General features: G+C 29.2%; 1 protein-coding gene across 1 annotated transcript in view; it reads left to right on the top strand.

Annotated features, from left to right (window-relative positions):
• The window catches only part of LOC142321080 (uncharacterized), a 258,131-nt gene that overhangs the window by 14,391 nt on the left and 223,241 nt on the right, over positions 1–20,499 (top strand). Inside the window, exon 2 of the mRNA XM_075359078.1 lies at positions 4,831–5,137. Coding sequence (XP_075215193.1) covers positions 4,831–5,137 — 307 coding nt within the window. The remainder of the gene's footprint in view (positions 1–4,830; positions 5,138–20,499) is intronic.

Genomic DNA, 20,499 nt, shown 5'->3' with positions numbered 1-20,499 from the left:
GAAAAACTGAATTCATTTTAAGATTCAGTATACAAAATACGTTCTAATTCACTACTTTTGTCTCAGTTCCAAATTACATATATATTTTTTTTTGTTGACCTGTTATTTTTCTGGAAGTGACATAATACCACATAACAAAAAGAACTATCTCGGTGGACAGTTCATTTAATTCATTTGGAAAGCGCGGTCTGGTAACATTAATGAGGATAATTATTTGAATAAAATACTAAAATATACAGCCAGCGAGATCAATAACAATGCCTGATTAGACCTACGTCATTACTTCAGCGTCAGTTTTATTTGTGCTTTAACAAATATATCATATTTAATTCAACCTGCTAATATCGTGAAAATTGTAAAGCCGTAGGTATACAGATTATTACTTTAAGCTATCATTTTTTATTAAATTATTATATAAAATAATAGTGGTATACCTTTTTTTTTGTAAACGGTAAACTAAAAAAAAAATTTGTAGGGGTGATTTTTAAGGATATAAAATAATCGTTACAAAATTTTATAAAATAAATCTTTTTTAAATTTTATAAAACAGATATATATATATATATATATAAATAAGAGCACTGTCTTATTCTTAAAAATTCACTAACAGTGAATTTTTAAATATTAGTCTCGATAAATTTACAATTGAAATTAAACAAACAATGCTATTGGTGGTAATCTGTTGTGATACAATATTAGGGTGATTACAAATAAAATATACACTTTCGATAGCTTATAAAAAAATTAAACTAGTGTTTGTGAATACAGTAAATGATATGGTTTTACAGGGAATTTTTTAAAGAATGTTGGTATATCTCTTTTGCTGCTAGATCACTGATTGATGTATCATGTTACTAGTCTGATAAGATGGCTACTACTAGTAGAAAAGGCTTTTTTTGAGTTCGAATTAGCCAAAACAACGGCTTATGTCGTGTAGCGACGTTTCAGAACAAAATATGGTAAATAACCACCAACAAGAAAATCCCTCTATTACTGGAATAAACAGTTTCAAAATACAGAGTGTCTGTGTAAAAATAAAAATGCTGGAAGTCCTTCTGTTTCAAAAGAACAAATCGATCATGTTCGTGATGTGTATCGACGTAGCCCAGGCAAATAGACTAGATTAACGAGTTTAGAATTGCAAATTCTTCAACCGACTATGTAGAAACGTTTGAAAATGAAGCCTTATAAATTAAAGTTATTACAAAGTTTAAATTTCGACGATAAATTCTTACGTAAATTTTTGCGTGGAGTTGCAGAAATGTGGTGAAAATAACGATGGCTTTTTTCATCCTCTAATTTTCGGTGATAAATGTCCGTTTCACTTTAGGGAAGAAATTAATAAACATAATGTAAGAATACGGGTTATAGAAAACCCAAGAGAAATTTTACAACATATACGAGATTCCGCTAAAGTGTACGTGTTTTGCACTGTATCTCGTGAAAATGTGTACGGGCCGTTCTTTTTTCATGAAGCGACAATAACTGAAGTAATCTATCTGGACATGTTAAGCGAATGGCTAATGCCTCAACTCGAGAAAGACAGTGACTACTTCGTTTTTGTACAAGATGGAGCTCGCCTCCCTGCCTCTTACAGGTCGGAAATTATCTGGATGAACACCTTCAGAGATGATGCATCAGCCGTGCAAGTGAGAAAAACATGTGTATAAGCGCTGGCCAACAAGTACTCCAGACTTAACTCCTTGCGACTACTTTTTATGGGATTATGTAAAATACAATAAAAGACAAAGTTTTTGTACCCCCTTCTTGTTCACATCGACGACTTAAAACAACACATCACAAATGCTGTTGCTACCTTTGACCGACATATGCTTGCATGTGTTTGGAATGAACTGGACTATCGTGTTGATATCTGTGTGTTACAAACGTCGCATACATTGAACATTTATAAATAAAAACTTAAAGGATTCTTCTATATAATTATGTAAGTAATCGTCTAAACGCTTGAAAAATAAGCTATCAATGTGTATAATTCATTTTTAACCACTCTGATATTTTATTAACGAAATAGTCATATAAAAATTTTCAAGTGAGATTTAAGAGTACTCATAAAATAATCTAAGATTTGCAGTACAGTTGATAGGTCTTTTTATTAAAATTGAACTGAATCTGTAAAGTTTAAATTAACAGCTTTTTTCTGCAGATTATTTTTGGATTCTTTAATCGATTGCCGTTTTTTTTTTTTTATAATAACGAATAATTATAAAAAATATTTTATTTAACTATAGAATTAAATATTAAACTATCAAACAGCTACCTATAACTCAGATTTATAAAACATTTGTGTTGTTTCAAAGTGAAAAATTCTTGAATATAGTGTAAGTATTAATTTTTACTCAAAAAAAGTGTACAGATATCCTCCCTACTAAAGGGCATTTGTATTTGTGTCTGACTGTGTGTGTATCCGTCCCTCTTAGCTTAGCTTAGAAAAACCCGATTAGTTAGTACATCTCTCGTGGTAGTCAGCTGTATACTTGTTATTATATATCGATATATCACATATACTTCGATATATATGTGAAATGTATATTAATAATATATTTTATTATTTATGTGTTTGTTTTTCTTCATTAAAAAATCCGATGTGGGCACTACATGACTTCCTTGTATGCCTATTAAATTACATATACGCAATTTTTTTTTTAATGAAAAGTACATAAAATTTTATTTCATTAATAACTTCTGGTATTATTTCATTTTTTTTTTTAATTATTATTGTGAATTCGTAAAACTATCGTATTATCAACATAGAATTTTTTTTACAATCAGAGGTTAATAATTATTAATAAATCAATATATTTAAATTAATTTTTTTGGATTTTGGGCTTTTTTGGACACTTTTTGGATTGTAATCAAAAAGGGAGGTGTACAACTAGATGTTACAACAGTCCTAAATCCAAAATTTCAACATCCTACGGCTAATCGTTTTTGAGTTATGCGAGATATATTCGTACGTACAGACGTCACGCCAAAACTAGTCAAAATGGATTCAGGGATGGTTAAAATGGATATTTCCATTAAAATCTGAAAACTGAAATTTTTCGCGATCATAATACTTCCTTTACTTCGTACAAGGAAGTAATAATGAACTCTAACCGAAAAGTAGGCACCGGAATGTACCGATCACTAGCGGAAAATCCCGATTCATTAATATCAATTTCTAGAGTTAAATTTCTAATTTAAAAAAATATTTTTACACAAAAGATAATCAATTTTGGTCACCTAACAATCCAATTTCGAGACGTCGCCCACCAGGCAACCTGCCTAGGCACGCCCTCCGCAGCTATAATGCACATCTTATGATGTATCATTTAGAGATTCATGGTGTTTCAAGTTATAATACGCAGAAATATATGGGACACTAAAAAAATTGTCAAAAACTATGTTACTTTTTCTGAAAAAATACCTTTTGAAACATTTGCTTTATTGAAAATTTCACTGGAATTAATTTTAATGTAAATTTTGTTAGAATGCGTCCAATTAGAAATAAGGGAAGATGAATAATTATTTTCATAGAAAAATCCATGGGTGAAACCCTTGCTTAAAATTAAAAGAAAGAATATTAAATGAAAGATATTTACAAAATTTATACGCAGCAAGCTATAAAGTGCATGACCTCCAAAAAAATTCTTCTCCATCCCAACAAATCCTACACTTTATCTAATCATCTTCAAGGTTTCCTATGATTTAAATCGTTCATCAGACTCTGGAATATCTTCTTCTTCTTTTTCCGTTACAGGTCGATCTGAGACTGTACAAGACTACACTTCATTTATATTCATATATATCATCCTCATTCATCCTCTGAAGTAATATCTTTTGTGGTTACGGAGGTTAAACAGAAAAAGAAGTAGTAGTAGGTTTGTGTTATATATTAATAAATAAATATATATATATATATATATATATATATTTATTTATTTATTTATATTTATTTTCTCTAAGTTAAATGGTATTTCATTAAAGTAAAACATATGCCGGGCTCCGTGGCGCGAGTGGTAGCGTCTCGGCCTTTAATCGGGAGGTCCCGTGTTCGAATCCTGGTTGGGTATGGCATTTTCACACACGGTACATGTGAATCATTCATTTAATCCTTTGAAGCAATGCGTAACGGTGGACCCGGAGATTTTTAAAACATATTTATTATTTTTTTTTTACTTCAGTTTAGTTTATTAATTTTTTATTACATTATGTAATCGATTATGTCAAATAAAATATTTCAATTTGTATTAAAATATTTTATTATAATATTTATAGTATTACATTTTTTGTAATAAATTAATACAGCATTACATTATTACATTTAAAGAATGTAATAATTGAACGTTTTTCGGTCTGAACTATCTTATGTGCATTATTATTATTATTATTTTTTTTTTTTTAATTTTTATAATTTATAAGTTGTAATATTTCAGTTCAATATGAAAATATTATTTCAATTATAATATTTTTGTACTATTTGTATCTTTTACTCCGTATTTCTTTTTGATCACTTTTCTCTTGATTTAATTGGAAAGATATCTTGCTAACTACATTATAGGTATTTTATCGAGTAGCTCTGCTAGTGCATTACCATCCTTCCTCCTTCTAGGAGGAATGGTTATACAGGAGAAAAAAAACATACAGTTTTGTTTTTTATTTTTTTTTTATTTTATTCAATCTTTAATTTTATATTAAAATGTAGTTTAAAATATATTGTATTTTCTAGAAATGTAATGTTATATTTTGTATAGCTGTATACTGTTACTTTGTATTAGTGTTGGGAGGTAAATAAATAAATTATATATACATATGTTTTTTTTATTACAGGTGAAATTCACGACAGAATGTCCAGCGCAAGGAAACCGTAACTACATCCCTGTTAATGATTTATATGGACGCAACTTCACAGATCCAAATGGTGAATTTCAGCTTGAACTTAGTATGGGCCATGTAAGGACTGTTTTTGATACAGAATTCCGAGTACCACAATCATTGTTTGGTCATGCTCTGCCTACCCGTCATCCCCATGCGTCCAAACCGCAGCAAGGTACAAAGCTTGAAACAACCTATTTTACTTTCGGGGGATTTGACTGGAATCTCGCCCTATATCCACATGGAACTAAAGATATTCATAGTAAGTGTTAATCATTTATCATTTTTATCATTATTAGCATGTACTAAAAATGTTCTTTCACAAAAATTATTTTGTTTGAATAATTATTGACTGTAATTACTATTTAAAATATTCTATAATCTAGTCTGTATTTAATTACACTTGAATTTCTTGGTTATTATTAAAGATTTTATCAGCGTGAATAAACAGGAATGAAGACAAAAAAATATTACTGTTTAAATAATCCAGTACAGTAACAGATATTCAAAAATAACAATCTACGAATGTAAAATAGTTGGTAAACTCCGGTATTTTATTACAAAAAAATTTAGTTACCTTGCATTGTCCTACTACAGAACAGATGTTCAGATAAGTTCAATTTCAGCCAAGACTGTATTTTAAACTTACATGAAGCTACTGTACTGTTTCTAAACAAAAAAAACCAGCAGAAAGTTTCACTCATTTATAATGAAAACTTTTATTTCCTCTGCAACCGTTTTTCCATCCTGTTCTTAACTGAACTTACCTAAATACCAAAAGAGTGTTGTTAAATTCATAATCCGGTACAAAAAATTTTCTTCTTTATTGAGACTCCAAATAACGATCCTTTCTTTTTAAGATGGCCGCCGTACTGAAACCGCCCATCGGAAAATTATAAAAAACAAAATTGTATTAACTACCTTATTACTCTAACTTACTGCGAAATAATGCATTAACATTATATATTATAATTAACATCTTGTCACTCAAAATAAAGAAACTTACATATTTAAACTAACTCTATAATTATTTACCCTTACTCTATAATACGTCCCATAATTACTTACCCTCTCAATGTACGCATATTGCCTTTGTAATAAACAATCCTAATTTCATTAAACACAATCATCTAATCCGTAAATCTTATATATGATTTTTAACTAACTTAACTTCGATTCCATTATATAAAAATTTTTGTTACTCTAAATCTAGCGGTAATTTATTTTAAATATTTAAAGTATACTATAGATTTGTGACAATACAATAACATAATTATTATTATTATTCATAATTATTATTATTATTAATTATTATTATTATTATTTGAGACATAATTATTCATTAATTTAATCTTTTTTACAATTTCTTTAAATTATCATAGAACCATTATAATTATCGTAACGATATATCAGCTGTTTCAGTATGTATTCATCTTTCACAGAATTTTAGATTGTTTAAACATACTTTATAAACTACTACTGAAAGACGTAATAAAATGGATTCTTCGTAATTTTTTTGTTTCATCACCTTTAAAATTTAAATTCCTTAACACGCGTAATTAACTTTTGTTTATCTTTTCTTTTAAAGGTTTAACATTCGTTTCTTACTCATATCCATGTATTTAAGATTTATAATAATACTTATTTCAAATAGTTTTAAAAATAATTTGATATTCAAATTCTATTATAAAATTTATAGAGTTATATTTATAGAATTGATTAATTTCTAAACATTTTCACAGTATAATTTAATTGTTTGAAATAATAAAATACTTTTATTTAATTGGTTCAGATTTGCCTAAAAAATTTAACCTGTTAAATATGATAAAAGAAATCCTTTAACATTACAATTTTCGGTATTAAAATTCCAGTTCTTTCCAATCGTTTGTATAGTATTTACGAGCAAATATCGATATTTTAAAGTAAGACCATGGTAATAAAAATAATAATTATTATCATTATTGTTCACGATTAATTAAAATAATTTACTTAATAATTTTTTACACAGAAAACAAATGATATTCAGAAAATAATTTTTATATGTCATATTATGTTTACCAGAAACTATTTCAGATAAAGCTTTATAGAATACTTGTATAGGTTTATTTGAGTTATATAGATATAATCGATTGTTAAGTTATATTATTGAAAAACAATAGTTATAATAGACGAGTTCCTGTCTGGCCACGTCGTTTTCCGGGTATATTTGAATGCACGACAGCGGGCTGATGACCCCATTTGTTTATCCTGCGGGAAGCTCGACACTCTGGAGAATGTTGTGTTTGCCTGTCGGACCTGGGACAAGGAGCGCTTGCAATGTGAGTTGATTACTGCGTCACTTACGGTGGAGAGTATCGTGGGCCGTATCTTGGCGAATGAGGTACAATTCCGTGCTATATCTGATTTTATTACACGGGTCCTTCAACAGGATAGGGTTGCTAGGGCAACGAGGGGATGAGGGACACCTCCCTGCTGAGCTGCTATTCGTTTGTGCATGCACAGATGGATAGCAGTGATGAGGCTCGGGGACTCTCTCGTCCTCTTGTAGAAAAGACCCGGCGAGAATGCTCCTTTGGGTGTTCTCGATTGAGGCAAACAAGGCATAAAGATCGAGTCCCGGCTCCTAGGATGGGGGAACAGGACGACATAGTCGGGCCTAGTAACCCTAATCTGTGAGTTAGAGGCAGGCATTAATATTTAAGATCCAGCCGGCTTATTAGAGTAAAAGGACACTCCCCCAGATTGTGTTATGCTTCACTGTAGAATCCGATTCGGTGGAGAGGGGAAAAATAGTTATAATATTCGTCATATTTATTGATCATTTATAGAGTTTATGGATTTTTATAGACCAAACACGTTGAATATGAGTTTTTACATAGTTCTACTTCTATTTAATCAAACTGAAAGGAAAGTTTAATTTTGGAAGTAACGTTTTTTTACTCTTTATTCTCAAAGATATTATCATTACTTTATTGAACTACTCTTACAGTAAAATAACATTATTCTTGTTTCTTAAAGTTACTGAACTGATTTTACTGAATTTTTTCAGAGGGTTGTCTTGAAAGTAATGATATCTTGAATTAAATTTTCTTGTAGAACTTATTTTATCTGCAGGATCCAAGTTTTGTTGATAATGATTACTGTAGTCTACAACTTATCTACTTACTACAATAATTTCCGGACGACTTTAATATTTTGAAACGAATAAAACAGTCGACTTGATGTTGACTGTGAAGTATGTAGGGATACGTTTTTTAGGCTTTAGGGTACAAAGAATTACGTTGTGCTTCACAGTAGGGACTATTATACAAGCGTACTATGAAACATCTCAAAACTTGCCTAGTGCCTAGTCTAGTTGCATAAGGTAGTATATAATGTATCATATAACTTGTGTAATTACATAATGTTTCCGTGGTAATTAAAATCGGTGACGAAGTCTGTTGACAAAGGAACTTCCTTATAATTGCATAATAACATGCCTTCACATTTAGCAGCTTTGATCAGAAAATTCAAATGGGACCAGTCACTTACAGTAACGTCTAGATTTAACAACGACCGACCTACTTCTAAAAAAGTGCGATTTGCGACTAATGATAGTTTAATAGATGCTTTCAAGCAGTGGTTAAATGGATTAGCGATATTGGATATGACGAAGGAATTTTGAAGGTCGTGGATCGCTTCATAATTGCCGTCTTAATATTACATAGAAAAGGAAAACTAAAGTCGTATAATTTTAGTTAAAACACTCTTCACAAATTGTAATTCAAGGAATATTTAAAAAGGAACCTTAGAGTGAGATATACAGTATTTATTTATTACTAAACAAAATTAAATGGAGGAAATTAAATCTACATCGCTTTTTACATTTTTATATAATGCGTTCAGAAAGTTGCTGTGAACCGGAATTCTGGAAGTGAAATGAAACTTTCTTAATGAAAACTTTGTATTTTTATTTCATTATTTTGTAGAAACGAATATTACAATAACTGGAATAGTTTATAAAGGTTTTGAAAATGATCTCTTCCAACAATTCAACACCGCACAAGTTTCGATTTGTTTTCAAATACTTTAACCAGCTGATTTACTTGAATGTCTCGTACGTATGCTGTTATTGCGGTTTTTAATTCAATTATCGTGCGTGGTCTGTTGCGATACACTGGTTGTTTCGTTGTTTCCCATAGGAAGTAATCTGGGGGAGTCAGATTGGGTGATCGTACAGGCCAAAATTCCTCGAAATGATTCGTTCAACAAAGACATTTCGTAAAAAAGTCCTTGACCTGCTAGCTGTGTGCGCTGTGGTACCAAATTGTTGGCACTAACCGTAATTGATTTCCATTTCTGTAAACTAACTAATGAAGTTTAATAAAACAGCAAACAACAATCACTATTAACTGTAAAATAGATTGGACTGACAATGTGCATTCTACTCAAATCGACCCAGACTCCAACTTTTGCTTCGTGTAAAGATTTTTCGTGTAATTCATGGAGGCTAGTTGTCGACTACAATCGTGTATTTTATGAATTAATATACTCTCCCAGACATCTACGGAATTTTGGTAAATAAAACGTTATACCATTGACAATAATTTAGTCTTTTGGCATGATCTATAGATTTTAATTCTTGAATACATATAATTTGTAGGAGAAAAGTTTCAGTTCTTTTCTTATAGCTCTATATGCGATGGCAAGTCCGATATGTTGCTCTTATAACGAACCCATAGAGCAAACAAACTTAAGCCGAAAGAACAGAATGCATCACACAATTCTAAAGCATACTGAACAGCGACTTTCCGAACGTACTATATAATTAAGGGAATTGGATAAACATTTACTTTTTCAAACATTAATTAAACTATTTCTCTAAAGAAGCTTCAACAGCTTAATTATTTTCTTCATCTACAAAATCTTTACCTTCCTAAATAAATAAAATTAAGGCAAAATTAAGACTGTACGACGGATTCATATTTTCATAATTTATAGGTAGTGGTTTTTTGATAAGCAGGTGTGCAATGTCATGTTAGAGATTGAAATTTTGTTAAATTTTAATTTAGTTTCCTATCTGATAAACGTTGCCTATAAAAATTTCCAATTGTTCAGTGGCATCACGAATGCCACTAAACGATTGGAAATGAGATATTTGTAATAAATGAAATCATTGACACGGTGAACGTGGTTTCTCGTTTTTGATGAGATCACTCTTTCAACAAGTGGCTTATCAAATACGGATGACCATTGAATATTTCATTGTTACGATATCCTGATAACTATAAAATTCTGCTCTAAATTTTTGCAGTAATTTTTCATGAATTTTAGAGGTTTTATTTTCTGCTCATAAAAACACGATTACTACATACAGCTTGTTCCGGTCGTAAAATAACGTACTAGCTTCAGTATTTTGTAAAGCTATTTTGAAAACTCTCGTACTAAAACTGGTACAGTGTTATTTTATTCAAAAGGAAAATATATATTGCCTACCCCTTGGCTGAGAAGGTTTAACTAATATTCTTGGGGGCTGATTTGAAGTTTTTTAAAATCTTTTATATTTCATAAACAGTTTTTACTTCAAAAATAGCCCTATAAAAATGGAATTATAATCACTTATTATTGTTTCAGATTTATAAGAAACTGTTGCATGCACTACATAAATCAGTGTAACAATACAGTTTTCAATGGTTTTTCTTTTTTTTATTAATCAGAATTCCGTAGTGAACAAATACTACAGTTATTTATTCACGAAAGATAAACTTCTGTGTGAAATATGTCATTGTACAGAAATACTCCACAGCAATTGCTGAACTTAAGATGTAAGAAATTGTTTTGAGAAAATAAATAACAAGAAATAACAACAATTAAGTAAAACAATTTCAGTTTGCGGTAATAATTTTGCGGTAATAATTATCAAGTTTATTCTAGTAATTTTCTGTTGAATTGTCTCAGGAAATCAACTTGGACTTTTGAGTTGTTGCAGTAGCTAAATAAGAACAACTTGATGTCTCTTTACTATCGTACGTAGCATGAACCCCCTTCTCATTTCACAAAATATAAGATATAACAAATTAACATTTTATATGCTTAAACGAAATATTAAAACTTGAAGGAAAAAGTCTTTAAAAGAATGGAAATATAAAAATTACAACTTAAAGTTATTTTTACTTTCAATCTAGCGCTATAGCATAACTATAGCTGAAGAAGGAAAAGTATTGTAATCGTTCCAATTTGTGCATATGCGGGTTTCACCGGATCTTGACGTTTTGACATCTAAGGCACCCAAAAAACCGGATAGAAATTTTCTGGATGTTAATGTTGGTATTTACAAGTATGTATTCGGTGTCGCACTCTAAATCACCTAATATCTCCAGAATTATGGAACGATTTTGACGAAACTTGGTCAGATTACTTTTATATCTGGAAAATTGATGCCATTAAATTTTCAACTTTTTTGGTCAAGGGAGTAAGGCTGTAGAGCAAAGTCACCCTCAGTGATTTGCTCAGAGATTTCGACTAATTGTCTTATTTTTCTTATGCGCATTTATTAATTAAAAAATAATATTTTTAAAAAAACTTTTTGCAAAATCGCACTCCCACCGCACGTTACTATTTTTCAAACTGGACATGACACATTTTAGCTACTTCTTTTTTAATTGATTTAAACAGAGGAAGTTCTCACTTCGTTTGGTATTTATGTATTAGCTATTTATTAGTAACCCACCGGGTTGGTCTGGTGGTTAACGCGTCTTCCCAAATCAGCTGATTTGGAAGTCAAGAGTTACAGCGTTCAAGTCCTAGTAAAGCCAGCTATTTTTACATGGACTTGAATACTAGATCGTGGATACCGGTGTTCTTTGGTGGTTGGGTTTCAATTAACCATACATCTCATGAATGGTCGAACTGAGAATGTACAAGACTACACTTAATTTACACTCATACATATCATCCTCATTCATCCTCTGAAGAATTATCTAAACGGTAGTTACCAGAGGCTAAACAGGAAAAAGAAAAGCTATTTATTAGTATTTATTTATGTATTTTCTACTCATAATCATCACCAAATGGACTGTTTTCGATTATTTTTCCTTTAGTTTTTAGAAAATGTTCTTTTGATTACTTACTTTTTAACCAGTTTTTTTCAAAAGTGGTTACATAAAGAATCATTGAAATGTAAAATTACGACTATATTTGAAATTTTTTCAAATCGGTCGTTGCTCGGTGTTGGATTGTAACTACGTAATAATATACAACCTGATATCGTTATATAACATTCTAAGTAATTTCGCGTGAACATTCTCGAATACCGGTTGATAATCTTAAGGTAAAATTTTTATAATTATTTCTGCATTTCAAAATGTATTACCTCATTTCAGTGGCGAAATCTTACATCATTTATCCTCACTTTATTGTTATCAAGATTTAGTTTTCTTGGCTTAGAGCTTTTGTGACTGGTTTAGTGTGATTTGTTGTTGTGATTGGTGAGTGTTACTTTTATTATGGTTTTGTCAGCTTTTTGAGAGTGTGTTTTTTTCATACATAGCAACATTTTTGAAAACATTCCAATATTTTAAATAAAAATAATTCTTAAAAGTTTAAATAAATTATATTTTTAAAAAACTGTACCAAAAAATATAAAATAATACTTTTTCATTTCCTCTTTAAATTTCAACTTTTTAAAGAAGAAAAAGTATTAATTCATTTACAGAACGTTTTATTAGATTAAGAAGAAATAACATTAAACAGGTTTCGTATATCTTTAGGGTAATTTGGTGTATCTGTTGAACAAACAGTAAACGTTAACATATCGATTACTCATGTCATGCGGTGGTGCTCAAATGTACTCGGTTTCGCCTCTAGCGTAACGGTTCATTGCATCCTAATTAATTGAATGGGTACGTCATATTACCTTTACGGCGAAGCTGACTACAGGTTGGCAGTATCTTCAGTGATTTATTTGACGTAATAGATATTTTATTTTTAGAAAAAGACTAAATTTTAAAAATTTTTTTATTTTGTGCAAGATTGGTTTTAATTTTCTGCTTGATAGGGAGCTATATTTATCCTTCGGCATTTATAATTTCCTTATTAGTGTATTTATTTATTTTATATTTAAAAATATTTATTTTTAATATTTTATTGACCTCGTATTTTATATCACTTATGAATTTGTTTTTTTTAAAAATAACAATAGTTTTTATTAACTTTTTTATTTTATTTGGTTACAACTAATTCAACCCCCGCCTCCGTAGCGCGAGTGGTAGCGTCTCAGCCTTTCATCCGGAGGTCCCGAGTTCGAATCCCGGTTAAACATGGCAGTTACACATGCTACAAAAAGTGTCATTGATCTCATCCTCTGAAATAATACCTAAAGGTGGTCCCCGAGGTTAAAAAAAAAAAAAATCAACCCGGATTGTAAGCGATGACTTTTCGTGGTTTTATTTAATAAATTTTATATTTACAGCCATATTTATTTATAATATAAAAATAAAATAAAAAACAACCTTTCCAAAAATCGATATTATATCTCTAGCGCTTTCGATCATTCTACCATCCTCAGAAGAAAAATCGTTTTGTAATTTAAAACATAAATTATGAATATTATAAGATATTAAAATCATAACAACTGGTCGTCATTGTATAAAAATAATTACGTCAGTTCAATAAGAGTGTCACAGCTGTTATGAAAAACATATTTTGATTTGAAAAATTTAACCATATTTATATTTTTTCTAGTCTTTTACGCAATTCTGTTTAAAAAAAAATACATACAAGGGTTTTTTATTATGTTGTTTCTATTTATAAATTATATTTTAGACTGAAAAGAAGTTTAATAATGAGTTAACCTTTACTTCTTTTCTACATATTTTTCTACGTTAGCTTAAATCCGAGCATGTTAGTTAAATTTCCATTTCAATAATGTTTTGTTAGATGAAAGAGACAAGTACGTACGTATAAGTTTAATTTAATTAAAAAATTTTAATTAGAGAAATGTATTGTTAAATACACATATCGCTTACATCAGTACTGAGAAGCATCAGTAGTAAGCTTAATCCATTACTACAAAACAAGCATGTTCCTGAGAGCGTACACAGTAATAGTTGTTAAAGCTGCGGTCTATACTAGACGTATGAGATTGTTTGTGTAAGTTGATTACTCAAATATAATTATCAAGGTTAGTAAGGTCAATTGTCACCGTTTTGTCGATTTGTGTTCGTTCCTCTTGAAGGAACCTGCCTTTAGCGTACGACTGAAAATCGATACTGTTATCTATTGTTTGTTTCATTTATTAAGCTGTGCATCTAATCCTTTTTAATGATTAGTAGTGAAACGTATGAAAGATTATCTTTCATTTATGTATACGTATTATTGTTTGTACTGTACAAAAATATAGACTATAGTAAAGCGAGATTAAGTTCGGTATTATTAGAAAACTTTTTCGTGATTGGGAAAAAATTTAAGCGTTATTTCAAATATGCGATATGAAATACGGTAGACCAATCTCATCGGAATTGGTTTACTTCATATACTGCGTAATAACATATTACTGAACAAAATACTCTTTTAGCAATATATCAATATCATTTAGATGTTATTAAAAAAAATGTATCGTAAAATATTATTAACTTTTTAATTAATTAATTGTAATTAATTATTTAGTATATTTTAATAAACTAAACAAAAAAAAATTAAAGGTCTTAATTTAAGCTCCGTCATTATAAGTATTCTGTCAATTTAATTGTAATTTTGACTACAAAATCTCGATTTTATTCTTACAAGTAATGATTATTTTTGCTTTTTGTGTTAAAAATAAATAGTGATAATAAAATATATAGTGATAAAATACATTCACATAGTGTGGCAATTTGTAGGATGTACTTAAGAGCAGAGACAAAAGGAGATAACTTACTATCGTTCGGTAGGTTTTTTCTGTAGCTATCAGTCACTTGACTAGTTTAATGGTAGTCCTTTCTGTTCTGCTCTGATCTCTTAACCTCAACGCATTTACTTCATCCTGCATCCTTAATTATCTACTATATATAGTCCAGCCTTTTTCTTCCTCAATAACTTTTATTTTCGACATATTCCCGCATTACCAAATTAACTATACCTAAAACTATAAAAATAAATTAATAATCGGGGTAGAAAAACTGTGAAAATTTTAATTTTAATGCTGAGTTTTAGATAAAACAATCGAAATTTATATAATTATTTTCTTAAAATTTAGCTTTGCAAAAACGTGTAAAAATTACTTTTTATTAATTAAAATTTGTAATTTAATTATTTGCACAATCGGCCATATGTATACGAACGTGAGTGAACAACGTTCAAAAACATTTTACACTTATCACATAAAATAAAAAAATATAATATGAGAAATTTCAGAACGTAGAAAATTCCCATTTATTCTAGCATACCGGTATATTTTCGCATAGACGAATATAATCAAGGTTCAATTCAACCTTCTAATCCAACTATTTTGAAATTAATAGTAACCGAAAGAAATTCCCACTTCGAGATTCTTACCAAACCATTTCTAATGCTGCCATCTATGTATTGATAAAAAAAGCACTAAAAATTTTAAAGGAAATTTAATGTAAATGAGTTTCTTTTTTCATTAACGCACGCAGAGTACAGATGAAAATGTTAGATTCAAATGCATATTCTAATCTTCAGGAATTTTTGCAGTAAGATTTCAACTGAGCAACATAAATGTAATGATTTTTCACAAAATTTTCCATCTTAAAATCGTTGCTGATATTTTTTTAGATAGGAATAAGGAGAGGTTGGAGAGGTGTAATAGAGTGGGAGTTTTCTTCGCCAAAATTCAGTTAGATACGATCTCTTCTCTTCTCTAAAGCGACTCAATCCTGGCACCCAACATTTTTAGTCTACGTTTCAGCTTTAGATGATTCTTCACTATTTACGTTGTACTTCATCTGTAAGTGTAACATTTGTCTCAGAGCGTTCTCTTACTACATATAGCCTTTTATAGTACATTATTAAACGCTAGTTTTAATAGATTTATTTTTTATTGTTTTCTCCTCAGACTGCTTAGATAAAAAAAAATTGAAAAAATGTATAAAAAAACATAAAATAGTTGTGTACAGTGAAAATATCAGTCAGTATACATTGAAAAAAGGATTACGAAATTACAAATGCAATAAATTTATTTTTAGCGCCAGCTAAATTTCCACAATCAAATACGATTGAATTGATCATTACATTATATGAAAGAATCAACGGGAAACTATCGCACTCCTTATTTCATCTCCATGAAATATATGACAAGGAAATTGTTTTATTTTTAAACTTAGCTATAGAATTTCTAATGCGAATTTTTACTCCTTTTAGGCGCCTACAAACGCTGCGGTTTAGCATGAGGGGCAGATACTTTTAGTTTTTCTTTTTTTATTATTGCTTTTAGGAATTTTGTATAATAAAGAATTTTTCTGCAGATTTATTTAAATTTAATTTATTACTAATTTTAGGTTTTCTGTGTTTTGTTTTATTTTTTATTTATACAAGACATCTCGTTTGTATTGATGTGTCTAGAGAGATATATGAATAGTACTTTAACCGATATATTTTTTAATAATTTAACTCGTTAAGTTTATCCCTACTTACACTACTATTGAATTGGTGTCTACATCAGATTTTTTTACATTTCCTTGTACCTCTGTTAAATTACATTTACACATTTTTTGCTGCAATTCATTTAAACTTATTTTATTTGAAAATCAGATGCGATCCTCCAATTCTTTAATAAGGTGGACAGTTACACAATTGCTGAAATATTAGTTTTTATTAACATCAAATATTTATACAATTATTAATTCAACAATTTTACATGAAATATTAAGATAAAGTAAAAGTTCCTTATTATTCGTATTACTAGATCACTATTATTCTTATCTTCGTGAATTGCTGATTAACAAAATTTTCAGATTTTTTAACGAAAGTTTCAGGTGTCGTATAAATAAAAATGAATAATAATTAAATTATTCCGTTTAGTGAACTCGCTGTATACTGGTTACAGATGGTAATTTCTACCTTACGGTGTAAAATATTCAGTTTTTATTATTGAATATTTGATGAATAATCAAAAATGCGAAAGAAACAATCATACAGAAAAAAGAAAGATAATATGAAGAAATATATCTCAAACAAAAACGACGAGAAGATGAATATTAAGAGGAAGAAAATGTTAAGAACAAGGGAAGAATAAAAAAATTTCGAGAAGATGATAAATATAAAGAGGAAAAAACTTTAATACCAAGGAAAGAATAAAAAGATTAAGAGAGGATGATGAATATAAACACAAAGAAATTTTGAAAGCATGTACATAAATTAAGATCAGAAGAATTACATCAAACCAAAGAGATTGGCAACAAAAAACAAACAAAGAAATGATTATCGACTCCGACTGAAAATATCAGAAGAGTAATGAAGTAAAAGATAAGAATTTTTTGCAATTTACAAAAGATCGGACATGTATGCCTAAGTGTCTATGTTGTTCTTGTGAGGGTCTATTTTTCAGTCACTCTGTGATTAATTTTAATGTACATAAAATTAAACAGAAATTAAAATAGAAAGTCCAAAAAAATACGATCCTGAATTATAATTTTCAATTTGTATTAAATAATAAAATGTTTCACCAAATCTATTACATATACACATATGTAATAATAATGCCTATTAAATTACATACATTTTTAAACGTACATAAAATTTTCTTTCACTAATATCTTCTTACTTTTTTCATATTTTTATTATAATTATTATTATTATTTATTGTATTTTTGTACAATCACTGGTTAATAATTATTAATAAATCAATATATTTAATTTAAAAAAAGGTAAAAAAAAAAGAGATGAAGTTTGATTCGAACCGATGTGCCTTCCCATGTAAGATCCAAATATTTCATTAATTAAAATTTCTTTTGCTTATAACTCTGGAACCAATGAAAATAAGTACCACTTAGAATATATCGTTGAATAGCTCTCAATTATAGGTTACTACTGCAGTTAAGAAAAGGTACAAAATCCAAACTTTTTTTTATTTTGGACACTTTTGATCCAGTCGATTGCAATCAATAGGGGAGGTACACAAATAGATGTTACAACAGTCCTAAATCCAAAATTTCAACATCCTACGGCTAATCGTTTTTGATTACGTAATTTTAATGTACATAAAATTAAGCAGAAATTAAACTAGACGTTTGTGCATGTGACGTGACGTTTCTGGTACGTACAAACGTCACGCCGAATATAGTCAAAATGGATTCAGAGATGGTCAAAATGTATATTTCCGTTGAAATCTGAAAACTGAAATTTTTCGCGATCACAATACTTCCTTTACTTCGTACAAGGAAGTAAAAATCGCTTTAAGCCAGTACTTGAAACTTTTACAGAAAGTTTTTATTTTTTTTTATTGCATTACTGTCCTATCTATTTCAAAAGGTTTATAACAGTTTTTTATAGTCAGAGACTTTGAACTTTTATATCACTACAGTATAAAAAATTACATTTGATAAAGAGTAAAAAAAATACATAGAACGAAAACATTATTGTTATATCGTAAAATTTATTGCACTGCATTTCACAACTTATGTTATAAACAAAAGAGCTTCACTGCAACTTTCTTTAGTAAAGTACTACTACTTGTAGCAATGAATCGTATAAAGTTGTGTTCGGGTTTTGAAAATTTGCTACCGTTTTCTTGTAAATTACGTAATTTTAGAAAACTTATTGTCATTTAACAACTTTAGCATAATATTTTCTGGAAACTACTGTAATTAGATTTTCTTATGTTACTTGATTTATTAATCATGTGAGACTTAATTTATTATTTTGCGTCCATGTAAATTTTTAAAACCGTAACAATAAAATTTGATTCAACATGAATTGGCTTAGCGTTAAATTTGTTATGCTTTATATTTCTAGTAGTATAATATATAAAAATAAAGAAATATAATAATGATAATAAAAAAGATATTCACGATTTTTTTTTCAGTATAGTTAAAAATAAGTAAAACAAATTTTTAGAAACAACTATCTTTTATAACTTAATAGTTAGAGTTAAACATTATGCTTATCTGATATGGAACAGAAACTGCTTCCGGTAATGGTACATAACTTTTTAGAATAACAAAAATCCTATTCCTGGATTAATTAAGAAAATTGAGGTTTTAGTGGTCTCCCATTGTTGCTTTTTATCGAACCGTATATATTTTCCCTACGTTAGCACCCAAAACCCATCGAAATTCTGATGTTTAGCTGTACGTGTGATACCTTCACACTACCACAAAGTCTACCTTTATAATTAACACTACTACTCTCAAAGAAAGTAAGTCTTACTGACGCCTCAAGTAGTCATAATACAGGTGGATTTTTTTTTTTTTTTTACTTTGAGAAGTGATTTCTAATGACTGAAGATGAAGGTTATGAACTGAATTATTTTTCTTGCGCCGTTCCTCTTTGATAAAATTTTATTTTTTCTTTACATTAAATTATTATATTATAATTATTTATAAACCTCTATTGAGCAGATAAATAAGTAGTCAAATAAACATCTGGGGTAAATAATAAAATATTTCAATTTCAAAAATAAATAATTTTTTTTAATAAATTTTAGAAGAGATCAGAACTATCTCTTTATGAGTCAATCTTAAATATAAGGTAAAAAGACACTTGTCTTATATATATATCTTCTATTTACTGAATTAATTACTGTAAAATAAATTCCGCAAAATATTTCTTAACTAGATTAACCTAAACCTTTTTATATCGTAAACCGAAGACGTCGTTTATTCATATATGCTTTCAAAACGATATTGTTTAAATGCCATGCGATGGAATACAGGTGATTCAATAAGATATTTAAATACAAAATCTTTTAAATGCAACGAAGATTTAACTATTCTCCTATAACTAATTTCAAACTTCTGTAAGGAAAACACTCCTACCGTACTGCTGTGTGAAGCTAACTTATAGATATATATGGCTGACCACTAGCAAATTAAGGCTCCAAGCGATTTAATATGGTGGACAGGTACTTGCTGGCATTCAGCGATCTAGGGGTAGTAGTAAATTTCTTTTTAGACAAAATAAATTTTTATTAATGGATGTCATATATATTTTTAGTAGTTGACGGGGTGCGCCTACCCATTTTAGTAAACATATGACAAGTGAGCGTTTGGGACACGTAAGCCGGTGGTGTATGGCACCGCGCTTAGTCTGCTCATGCTGTTAGGTAAGCTCTAGGAGCTATTTAGGATACTGGTTGCTAAATTGTTCGAGGCTTTGTTGCCGTTTGTGGCACAGACATTCGGTCTTATGCTTTAGGGCGACCGAATGGGGTGGTGGCGGGAGAAGTGCCAAGCAAACCAATTACTCTCTTCTATACTAATAATATTATTCTAATGTATAATATCAGGTTAAGTGTGACTAATATTACTGAAATTAAATACGTTTTAATTCTATTCATATGAAGCTTTTTACAAATAAATGTAAAATATAAAAAAATAATTTTTGACAATGAAAGTATCAGATGCCCGGTTGAAATTTCAAATATAAGTAATTATAGTTTCAGGAACGCTATAATGATTAAATATTATTTCAATTTTCTAGATGGTT

This window comes from Lycorma delicatula, chromosome 3 (genome assembly GCF_047948215.1).
Source record: "Lycorma delicatula isolate Av1 chromosome 3, ASM4794821v1, whole genome shotgun sequence".
Lineage (NCBI taxonomy): Eukaryota > Metazoa > Arthropoda > Insecta > Hemiptera > Fulgoridae > Lycorma > Lycorma delicatula.
This window is presented reverse-complemented; position numbering and strand designations above follow the sequence as displayed.